The 11,954-nt window shown below is 64.8% G+C and overlaps 1 protein-coding gene across 1 annotated transcript; it reads right to left on the minus strand.

The window, feature by feature from the left end:
• Nucleotides 1-3,099: 3,099 nt before the first annotated feature.
• On the minus strand, nucleotides 3,100-5,659 carry KHK (ketohexokinase; the record flags this gene model as incomplete). The annotated part of the gene is made up of 8 exons (XM_084202197.1): nucleotides 3,100-3,228; nucleotides 3,300-3,457; nucleotides 3,526-3,614; nucleotides 4,082-4,228; nucleotides 4,421-4,493; nucleotides 5,009-5,143; nucleotides 5,355-5,471; nucleotides 5,544-5,659. The coding sequence occupies 8 exons, from the start codon at nucleotides 5,657-5,659 to the stop codon at nucleotides 3,143-3,145; spliced, it is 921 nt and encodes a 306-aa protein (XP_084058323.1). The 3' UTR covers nucleotides 3,100-3,142.
• Nucleotides 5,660-11,954: the final 6,295 nt, after the last annotated feature.

Consider the following 11,954-nt stretch of genomic DNA (forward strand, 5'->3'; position numbering starts at 1 on the left):
CTGGAGCATGAAGGCAGTGCTGTCCGCGTGTGCTGGGGGCGCGGGCCGGGCGGGCTGTGCCCTCGGTGTGGCTCGGGGGCCGGCCGTGCCCTCGGTGTGGCTCGGGGGCCGGCTGTGTCCTCGGTGTGGCTCGGGGGCCGGCCGTGCCCTCGGTGTGGCTCGGGGGCCGGCCGTGCCCTCGGTGTGGCTCGGGGGCCGGCCGTGCCCTCGGTGTGGCTCGCGGGCCGGCCGTGTCCTCGGTGTGGCTCGGGGGCCGGCCGTGCCCTCGGTGTGGCCCGGGGGCCGGCCGTGTCCTCGGTGTGGCCCGGGGGCCGGCTGTGTCCTCGGTGTGGCTCGGGGGCCGGCCGTGCCCTCGGTGTGGCTCGGGGGCTGGCCGGCTGTGCCCTCGGTGTGGCTCGGGGGCTGGCTGTGCCCTCGGTGTGGCTCGGGGGCTGGCTGCCCGGCGCCGGCGGGGCCGCGTGTACCGGCACGGCGCGACCCAGTCCTCGGCCGTGCTGCTGCGGAACCCGGGGATCGGTGACGTTGGGCGGGCCCGGCTCTGCCCGGGACCGTGGGGGGCTCGGGGGTCTCGCCCGCCGGCGTGGCCCCGTCCCTGCTGTGTCCGCCTGTCCCGGGCCCCAGTTTGGAGGGGCCGGGTCCCGGTTACCCCGGCGCTGCCCCGGGGCACCTGCGTGCGGCTGGATCCCGGCTCCCCGCGGGCCGGGCGGGGCCGCTCCCGGCCGCGGTGCCAGGGCCGGGACGTGTCGGCTACGTGGCCCCGGGGCGGGGCGGGCGGCACCGACACGCGAACGGGGCTGGGCGAGTGGGTACCGGGCTGGGCGTGTGCGGGGTGAGTGCGTACCGGGAGCTGCGCCGGGTGGGCAGCGCCAGCCGGTCCCACGCACTCTGCGTGCCCCGCGGAGCCCCGCGCACCCTCCCACCCGTGCGAGCGAGTCCCCGCTGCCGTGCGGGAACCGGGGCAGCTCCCGGAGCCCCCGCCCCTCTCCCGGGTTCCCACGGGCCCTCCCACCGACCCCCGGCAGGGCCAGCCCCGACCCCGGTGTTCTCGTCCCGCCGCAGCCCGAGGTCGCGGGATGAGGAACCCGCCGGTGATGCTGCTGCTTCTGCTGCTGGGGCCAGCGGCCCGGGCCGCCCCCAGGGCGGGCACCAACAGGTACGGAGCACAGCTAAGGGAAGGCAGAGCTGTGAGGGACACAGCTAAGGGAGGGCAGAGCTGTGGGGGGACACAGCTAAGGGAGGGCAGAGCTGTGGGGGACACAGCTAAGGGAAGGCAGAGCTGGGGTGGAATACAGCTAAGGGAAGGCAGAGGTGTGGGGGGACACAGCTAAGGGAGGGCAGAGCTGTGGGGGGACACAGCTAAGGGAAGGCAGAGCTGTGGGGGGACACAGCTAATGGAGGGCAGAGCTGTGGGGGACACGGGAAGGCAGAGCTGTTGGGGGGCACAGCTAATGGAGGGCAGAGCTGTGGGGGGACACAGGGGAAGGCAGAGCTGTTGGGGGGCACAGCTGATGGAGGGCAGAGCTGTGGGGGGATACAGCTGATGGAGGGCAGAGCTGTGGTGTTTTCATGGCTGCAGGGCACAGGTGTGGGGGGGTTCAAGGTGGCCGTGGGAGGGGCAAGCACAGGGCTCCGAGCTGCACAGCGAGGGCTGGGACCCCTGGATCTGCAGGGGCCGTAGTTGGGGACGTCAGGCCGGGGTGGGCAGCCCCCCAGGGCACAGTAACCAACCCCCTGTCTCTCGGCCAGGCCTGAGCCCCCCGTGGCCACAATCGTGGATCCCTATCCCGACCCACTGAGCCCAGAGCCGCCTGCACTGCAGTGAGTGCCTGCCCCCAGGACCCCCACCCCGGGCCAGGGCTGAGCATGGGGCTGGGGGCACAGTGCTGGGGGGGCACGGACAGTGCCCAGCCTGCCGTGGGGCAGGTGCAGCGCTTCCCACCCCAGCCCTGCTCCCCCCAGGCTGCTGTGGAGCGCGGTGCGGAGCCTGGGGCCCCCGGAGCGGGACGTGCGGACCATGACACGGGAGCAGGGTAAGGCCACTGCGGTGTGACGGGGGGCTGAGGGGCTGGCGGGGCAGGGACCCCGGCCCCACAGCCCCCCGTGCCCCACAGCCCTGCTCTACCTCTTCGTGCTCCATGACCACGACCAGAGCAGGCGCCTGGATGGGCTGGAGCTGCTGCAGTTGCTTGGCACGGTGCTGGCACAGGCTGGGGGGCAGCCAGACCCCGACATGGTGGGTCCCACTGGCACGGCTCCTCACACTCCCCTGAGCCCCTGGGCCGAGCCCTCATCCTGATCCCCATCCCTGCAGGTGGCTGCACTGGTGGACCAAGCCCTGGCAAGGCAGGACCTAAATGGGGATGGGCTGCTGAACCCCTCCGAGCTGCTGGACCCCCCTGAGGTGCTCTTGCCTGGTCAGGACCAGGGTCCCCCAGGACAGCCCCCACTAGAGCAGCAGGCAGGGGTTGGGGCTGTGCCTGGAGGGGACACAGAGATGCCAAGGCAGGAGCTGGGGTTGAAAAGCCCAGGGCAGGCAACCACTGAGGCTGGAGAGCCCCAGACTGCAGCCCCTGAGGCTGGAACCTCCCATACTGGAGCCCCTGAGGATGGAGACCCTGAACATGGAGCCCCCAAGATGGAATCCCTCGAGGTGGAATCTCCCAATGCTGAGGCCTTGGAGGCAGAAGTCGTCCCTGGGGCCAAAGCCCCCAGTACTGATGCCACAGAGGAAGAGGAAGCCCCTGAGGCTGAAGCCCCTGAGGAGCAGGCAGCCCCAGCCTGGAGGGACCATGGGGAGGGGTAGGCCGGGGGGCTGTGGGATGCCTGCTCCCTGCCCTGCTCAGGGCACAGAGGGGCAGGGCTATGGCCCCTGGCCAGGCTGCTGGGGCCAAGGAGGGCTGGGGTCGTGTGGCCTCCTCTGCAACGCATTGGATGGAGAAATAGAGGCACTGCTGGTGACCTTGGCTGTGGTCAGTGCATCCCCGGGGCGGTGGGAGCCCAGCCAGGGCGCGGGGGGCACAGCCAGGGGACACAGGAGGCAGTAGTGGTGCACGTGGGGTTTTATTGGGGGATGGCTGGGTGCAGTGGAGATGTTGCTGGGTGCCGTGGTGTGCCTGGGGGCTGCAGAGGTCTCCAGACACGCTCAGACAATGCCATCGAAGCCCTGGATCCCGCATTTCCTGCCTGCGATCTGGCAGCCGAAGGTGAGGGCGTCCTGCAGGCTCCTCCCTGGGGATGGGGCCCGGGATGAGCTGTGGCCGTGCCGAACTGAACCACGGCCGTGCCACCTTTGTGCCCACCTTCTGCGAGCGCAAAGATGACAGCAGCGTTGAAGGTGTCCCCAGCCCCCAGCGTGTCCACGAGGGTCTCTGGGGGAAAGGCATCCGAGTGCACCAGCTCCCCGTCGGGCCCCAAGGCATCAGCCCCCTCCTCAGCCCAGGCGCAGATCAGCGTGGCCCTGGGGGAGTGTGAGGTGGGTCTGGGGCACACCGTGTGCCCCCCGGCCCCTCTCAGGTACGCCCCTACCCTGGCTGGATGCGCCCCCGCAGCCCCCGCAGCGCCTCGGGGGCCGATTGGAACCCGAAGTGCCGGGCCAGGTCCTTGCTGATGAACACCTGCGGGAGAGGGGCTGGGGCGGGGCAGCCCCCGGCACCCCCAGCCAGATGCGATTAGATCTGTGCCCTGGTGGCGTCCCCAGACCCCGCCTGAACCCCTAGATCCAAACCCCACAGCCCTGCACCCCCCGAGCCTGACTCCCCTGCACCAGGACTCCCAACTCCCGCAGGTCTGACTGCTCTTGTCCCGACCTCGCTCCCGCCGCGCCTTTGGCCCCGGCCGGGACAGGCGATGGGGACAGGCGATCGGGACAGGTAATCGGGACAGGCGATGGGGACAGGTGATCGGGACAGGCGATCGGGACAGGCGATCGGGACAGGCGATGGGGACAGGTGATCGGGACAGGTGATGGGGACAGGCGATCGTGACAGGTAATCGGGACAGGTGATCGTGACAGGCGATGGGGACAGGCGATGGGGACAGGTGATCGGGACAGGCGATCCCGCCCATCGCCCCGGCCCCGCACCACGTGTCCCCGCCCCATCAGCGGCAGCAGCTCCTCCCGCGGCTTCTCCAGCTCCACCGAGATCCGGACCCGCCGCCCCGGCGCCGCCGCCCGGTTGTGCCGCTCCACCCGCTCCATCATCGCGCCCTGCTCCGCCGCGTTCCGGGCCTGCGGACACGGCACGGCTCCGGCATCACCGGGGGATCGCCGGTCCCGGGAGGCCCCTCGGTCCCGGGATGCTGCCTCATTGGGGATGTCCCCCAGACCGAGGGATTCCCTCCGGTCCCGGGCTCACCTACAGCCCGAGGGATTTTCCCCAGCGCCGGGGGTCCCCCAGAACCCTCCGAGCCCCGGGCTCACCTCGAAGTGGATCCACCTGTACTGGGAGAGGTCGACCCGCTCGAAGTCGCGGGCTGTCACGTCGGGCAGGTTCCTGTGGGACGGAGGCCGGGGGGGACATGGGGACCCTCCGGCTGGCCCGCGCCCGGGGCGAAGGGCAGCCCCAGGGGCCGTGGAGGGCCCCACGCCATGGGGACAGAGGTCCCGAGGAGGCACTGCCCGGGTGAATCATTAATGATGGCACCCTGAGCTGGATTCGAAGGGCAGCGCAGCGGTGGCCACGCTGGGGCCTGGGGTCAGCCGTGCCCAACAGCCCCTGACCCCCCTTTGGCACGGCTGAGGGAGCCGGGTTATCCCCACGGGGCCTGTCCTGCACTCCAGAGAGTGGAGATATCACCCCCGGTCTCCACCTCCGTGTGGAGATACCAGCTCCGGTCCCGGCCAGCGGCACCGGCGGTGACAGGGCTGCGGGGACACCGGCGGTGACAGTGGCTGCGGGATCACGGCCACTCGCCCCATCCGGCACTCGGTAGCCCCGGGCAGGCAGCGGAGGGACCCTCGGGACAGAACTGGCGGCGCTGCCCGCGGGCTCGGGGCCGCGGCCCTTACGTGTCGTGCAGGACGATGGTGCGGGAGCCGCTGGCGGCGTTGACGAGGCAGCAGGCGCAGGGCACCTCTCCGCGGGGCTGCCAGGCCACGTGCGCCGTGTCCACCCCCCGGCGCTGGAAATCCGCCGCGATGAAGCTGCGGGGACAGAGAGCGGCGTGAGGGCCGCCACCGGAGCGGCGGGCGGGGACGGCGGAGGCGGGCGGGCGGCCGGGAACCGCGGGCGGGCAGCGCGCCGAGGGTCGAAGCCGGCGGCAGCAGCACGGAGGGGCCCGTGAAGTGCCGGGGCGGGTCGGCCCGGTGTCCCGCCGGTGCCGGTGCGTGGGGGGAGTCCCCGCGCCACACTCACTCAGCGGCGGGCCCGGGGGCCAGCGAGCCCATGAAGGCGCAGGGGGCTCCCAGCAGCGACAGCACCGTGCAGGAGTTGGAGGCGTTCCCGCCGCGCTGCCAGCGCTGAGACAGGCACCTGCGGGGCCAGAGGCTGCGGTGGGCGCCGGGCCGGCTCGGGGCACGCCGGAGGAGCCCCCGCCGCCGGTACCTGGTGTCGGAGTCCTCGGCCGGGAAAGCCTCCACGACGCTGATGATGTCCAGGCACACCAGCCCCACGCACATGATCCGCCGCTCCCCCGCGGCGCCGCCCGCCGCTGCCGCCATCCCGCGCCGCTGCCCTGCGGGACCGGGGCCGGGACCGGAACCGGGACAGGGACGGGACCGGGACAGGGACGGGGACGGGACCGGGACAGAACCGCGCCGGGCACCGGCAAAGCCCTGGCCCCGCCCCCTCGCGCCGCCGCCAATCAGCGCCCGCCGCCGCGCCGGGCCCTCGAGGGGGCGTGGCCACGTGGGCCCGCCTCTGACCACGCCCCCACGGGGGCAGAGCGCGCGCACGGCGGGACCGGGCACGGGGACAGGGACAGAGGGACACAGGGACAGACGGACACAGGGACAGACAGACACAGGGACAGACAGACACAGGACCGGGCACGGGGACAGGGACAGACAGACACAGGGACGGATGGACACGGGGACAGAGAGACACAGGGACAGACAGACACAGGACCGGGCACGGGGACAGGGACAGACGGACACAGGGACAGACGGACACAGGGACGGATGGACACCCGGACACACAGGGACAGAGGGACACAGGGACGGATGGACACCCGGACACACAGGGACAGAGGGACACAGGGACAGACGGACACAGGGACAGACGGACACAGGGACAGAGGGACACAGGGACAGACAGACACAGGGACACACAGGGACAGAGTGACATAGGGACAGACAGACACAGGACCGGGCACGGGGACAGGGACAGAGGGACACAGGGACACACAGGGACACACGGCCATGGACACACGGACAGACGGACACAGGGACACGCAGGGACACACGGCCATGGACACACGGGCACAGACCCGTGCCACCCTCCCTGACTCACGGAAAGCCTCCCGAGCCGTTCGGTGACCCGGGTGTGACCCGGGTGTGACCCGGGACCGTCCCCTCCCGCCCCGGCTGAGCTCAGCCGACCTCGGGAGCGAGCAGGAGCCACCGGGGGGCTGGGACCCCCGGAACGGGGTCGGGGTCAGGGTCAGGGTCAGGGGGTGCCGGGACCCCCAGAGCGGGGTCAGGGTCAGGGTCAGGGTCAGGGTCAGGGTCAGGGTCAGGGTCAGGGGGGGCCGGGACCCCCGGAGCGGGGTCAGGGTCAGGGTCAGGGTCAGGGTCGGGGTCAGGGTCAGGGTCAGGGGGTGACCCGGGACCCCAGGAACGGGGTCAGGGTCGGGGTCAGGGTCAGGGGGTGACCCGGGACCCCCGGAGCGGGGTCCGTGCCGCCGTCAGGGTCTGTGACTGCTCCAGTCCCTCGGTCTGACTGCGGGGCAGCGTTTGCTGCAATTCCTGCACCGCTGCCAGGGCAAATGCACAGCCGGGGGGAGCTGGGGGGAGCTGGGGCGCCTGGGGTCCCACCCGAGGGCTGCAGGCGAGAGGAACGGGGGATTTGTCTTTACAAACTGTGGGGTCTGCTGGGAGGGGAAACCAGCGCTGGGAGATGAGAGAAACAATGGGAAGGGTTCACTGATTGATGGATGGAAAAAGATATTTGCTTTTACAAATAGACTTTGGGTTTGCTGATAAACGGAATTGGACATTGAAAGATGAAAACAACAATGGGGAAAAGCCCTAAATTCAGTAAGAATTAAAAATTTAAAGGGAGGGTTATACATTAGAGGGAAAATCTCTGGTGTCAGGTGTTTTGGGAAGTGTGAACCTCTCAAGCACCTCAGAAATGGGGAAGGAGAGAAGGGAAATGTGGCCGGGAAATTGGGATACGAAGGAGGCTGCGTCCTCCAAGAATTGGGGAGACCCCAGGGGAATGGCCCATGGCCTGTCCCTTTATTGGAATAAAGCCAAAAAGGGGCTGCTCTGTCTGCTTTTGGACATAAACCTCGGTGTTTGTGCACTGATTTCCTGACACAGGGACTGAGGGCACCCAGAAAGGGCACGGGAGGGTTTGGGGTCTGGTAACCCCTCAGGACAGACTGACGGACACACAGACCTGTGCCACAGACCGTGTGTGATGTCTGGTACCTCCTTAGGACAGACTGATGGACACACAGACCGTGTGTGATCTCTGCTGACCCCTCAGGACAGACTGACGGACACACAGACCGTGTTTGATCTCTGCTGACCCCTCAGGACAGACTGACGGACACACAGACCGTGTGTGATCTCTGCTGACCCCTCAGGAGTTCCTCTGGCCGTGGGTCCCAGACAGACTCAGAGGGGGCTGCTCACCCTGGGGGTGCTGTGGGTGGGGGGTCCCCCCAAAAAGGGGAGCTCGGGGGTCCAGAGGAGCCTCAGCTGCACCCCCGGCTGTTTGTCCGTCTGGAGGGGCTGCTGGGCTGGGCAGCGGAGCCCCGCACCTGCAGCAGGTCCCGGGGGAAATGTCAGCTGAAATATCGATGGATTTTAGTGTCTGCACAAGCTGAAATGTCGCTGGATTTTGGTGTCTGCCCAAACTGAAATATCGCTGTATTTTGGTGTCTGCACAAGCTGAAATGTTGCTGTATTTAATGTCTGCATAAGCTGAAATTTCGCTGTATTTTGGTGTCTGCACAAGCTGAAATTTCGCTGTATTTTGGTGCCTGCACAAGCTGAAATATCGCTGTATTTAATGTCTGCACAAGCTGAAATTTTGCTGTATTTTGGTGTCTGCCCAAGCTGAAATGTTGCTGTATTTAATGTCTGCATAAGCTGAAATTTCGCTGTATTTTGGTGTCTGCCCAAGCTGAAATGTTGCTGTATTTAATGTCTGCATAAGCTGAAATTTCGCTGTATTTTGGTGTCTGCACAAGCTGAAATTTCGCTGTATTTTGGTGTCTGCACAAGCTGAAATATCACTGTATTTAATGTCTGCACAAGCTGAAATGTTGCTGTATTTTGGTGTCTGCTTGAGATTCCTGGCCAGTGGTGCTTGCAATGGGGGCTGCTCTGTGTGTGTGCCTAAAATCTGTTTCTAAAAGTGCATTTTCCCACCTGTAAACTTCCGTTGGGTGAGAGGACGGCAAAAGTGCACTCAATATTTAAACACTTTTTTCCCAGAATGAACAGAAATCGTGGTTTTTCCTGAGGAATTGCTGTGTTCTGTCTGTCACTGAAACCATCACCTGTGTCTGGTTTGCTGCACCGGCACAGCAACGGGAAAATGAATTTTAAAATGAATGTTATTTGTGTTAAACTGGGGGAAAATGTTCCATTTCCTTCTGGGAGAGGATCCACAGAAAAGGAAAGGGGCTCTGGTGCCCGATGGTTTCTTTGGCCCCTTCAGGGAGGAGGGAAGGAGCCCTGTGATACCCAAAAAAAGAGAAAAATAAATGGGAAAGTGCTTTGGAAGGGAGGGAGGAAGGAAGGATGCAAAATGCACATTATATGATTGGCTCTTCACGAATACTAGAAGGAATACTGTATGTGTCATGTTGGAAAGTGATGGTGTATTAATTTATAGCACTGTGTTAATCCTGTTTAAGCAGCGTGGTAAATACAGTTTTAGGCTACAGCATAATATAAAATAGAAACGATGCAATGTCAGATACTTTTCTAACCAGCTCAAGGAATGGATAAGATAATTAAGAAATTCTTTGCACAGAGATAACAGCAACAAGACACCAAAATCCCAAAGAGGAGGATTATTGCCTCCTTATCAGGAAGAACCAGACTGCTTCCAGATTCCAGGGAGCCAAACACTGATTGATGAGATGAGGGGGGGAAGCTGACAACGAACAGAAAAACCCCAGTTGGAAGGGAATGTTTCCCCAAACTCTGAGTTTCCCACCCTGTGACATCACACACCTCTGACCAACTCCACACCCACAATCCCAGCGCTCTCAATCAATTCTGGAAGCTTCTCCACGGCCTCAGGTCAAATGCAGGGTCAGAGTCTCAGCACAGAGAGTCTGGAATTCCCAGCAGGCAGAGCTCCAACACCCACCTGATCACCAGGGGAATTAGGAGCCCTCCCACCTCCCAGCAGCTGCAGCAGATCCAGCTGCTCTCCCCCTGCTCAGTGTCCACCTCCCTTTCTGGAGAGCGTTCGTGGAGAGGGAGGGTTAAATGGACAATGGATAAAGGGTCATCTAACACAGGATTAATATCATTAATGATAAAGGATAATCTGCCTCAGCTGCCTCAGCCCCATCCTGCTGTGCCCAAAGGAGCCTGCAGCACCCCCGGCTCTGCTCTGCCCGGGATTAACCCTCCAGTGACCGTGGAAAGGCTCCAGCTGAGCAGGCAGGTCAGAACAGCCCCAGGGGACGGGGAGGGCACCGAGTCCAGAGCCCCAGGAGGGGCTGGGGGAGCTGGGAAGGGAATGGAGCCCCAGGAGGGGCTGGGGGAGCTGGGAAGGGAATGGAGCCCCAGGAGGGGCTGGGGGAGCTGGGAAGGGGCTCAGCCTGGAGAAAAGGAGGCTCAGGGGGGACCTTGTGGCTCTGCACAACTCCCTGACAGGAGGGGACAGCCGGGGGACAGGGACAGGACAAGGGGAAACGGCCTCAGGGCAGGCTCAGGTGGATGTTGGGAACAATTCCCACCTGGAAAGGGCTGCCCTGCCCTGGCACAGCTGCCCAGGCAGGGTGGATTCCCCATCCCTGGGGGGTTTAAAGCCCTGTGGCTGTGGCACTTGGGGACAGGGGTGGCCTGGGCAGTGCTGGGGGTGGTCAGGAATATTCGATGGAACAATGGCTTCTCCAGGATTGCAGGAGTTGTAGGAAGACTCACACCCATTTTCCTTACGAAACTCTTTCTGCTCGTGGTTAGGAGGACAGGGATCCTTCTAAGGCTGGTAAATCTCAGAAAGGAGCCAGCAGGAATCTCTGCTTCCCTCTGCACCCCACGGGCAGAGAGGGGCCAGGGCCGTCATGGCCAGGGAGGGACAGAGAACCTTCCAGGAGGACACGGTGGAGGGACAGAGAGTCTGAGCCCTTCCTGCCTTTCAATTCCCTCCTCTCCAGGAATTCCCGGCACGGCTCTGGATCTCCACCTTCTGCTGACGAGGGGAATGCCATCCCAGAGAAACAATTCCCCGAAGATTTGGCTCACGCTGGGATTTGCTGCCCCAAAGCAGAATGAGAGCCCCGTGTGAGCAGGGATCCCACTGATCGTGGAGTTCAGCTGATAAAATGTGTCCAGAGGAGGCCACGGAGCTGCTCCCAGGGCTGGAGCCCCTCTGGAGCCAGGCTGGGAGAGCTGGGAATGTTCAGGCTGGAGAAGGATCCAGGGAGAGCTCAGAGCCCCTGGCAGGGCCTGGAGGGGCTCCAGGAGAGCTGCAGAGGGGCTGGGGACAAGGATGGAGGGACAGACACAGGGAATGGCTCCCAGTGCCAGAGGGATGGATGGATGGATGGATGGAGATTGGGAATTGGGAATTGTTCCCTGGCAGGGTGGGCAGGGCTGGCACAGGGTGCCCTCCCTGGACCCCTGGCAGTGCCCAGGGCCAGGCTGGACACTGGCACACCCTGGCACAGTGGCAGTGTCCCTGCCCACAGGATGGGGTGGCCCTGGCTGGTCCTGAAGGTCTCTTTTCACTGAAACCATCCTGGGTTCAATGATATTTCTCACACATTTTTACACATCACCAGAACCAGCCCTGACCCTGTCCCACACCAACCCCCAGTGAGCTGCTAAAGAGCCCAGACACAGACAGACAGACAGACAGACAGACAGACAGACAGACAGACAGACAAAGCCACTGGCGCTCACCTGACGATGGCACTGAAGGTGCCAAGAGCACCTGGGGACAAAAGGCTCAGTCCCAACCTCACCGTTTGAGCTCCCACGGCAGCAGGGGCACAGACTGGGGCTGGACCCCCCCTCTGCCCAGCCCCAAATCCTGATCTTTCTGCACCAAAACCACCTCAATCTCCACGGGGGTGCCCCAGACCCAGCCTGGAGCCTGTTCCACCACCGACACCCCGGGACCCCCCACCACTCCATCCCACCCCTTCCAGGGCACAGGGCTGGGCACAGCCCCCGACCCCTGGCAGCCCCTGCCAGCCCAGCAAACTGCCCTGAAGTGGAGGAATGTTGTTTCCCACAGTTGAAAGCCCCCCCAGAGGCGGAGTCAGTGGCACCACAGGTACCTGCCTGTCCCCCCCAGCACACCCCTCACCTGGGGGCACGGGGGGCCTGGAGGTGCCCCAGCACCTTCCATCCCAGTCACACCACACCCAAAACAGCTGGGGACCCCCTCCAGCCCCGCCCCAAACCCTCGCCCTGCTCTGCACGGGGCCGCGAGGGAGCTCCGGGACACGGGACACCGGGCAGCTCGGTGACACGGTGACAGACACCTGGCAGCTCGGTGACACGGTGACACCGGGCAGCCAGCAGCCCCCCCACCGCATCCCCGCGGGCGAGGGACGGAACCGGAGCCGCGGGTACAAAACCCGGTGCCGCA

Source organism: Fringilla coelebs (genome assembly GCF_963513975.1).
Source record: "Fringilla coelebs genome assembly, chromosome: 3".
In the NCBI taxonomy this organism is placed as follows: Eukaryota; Metazoa; Chordata; class Aves; order Passeriformes; family Fringillidae; genus Fringilla; species Fringilla coelebs.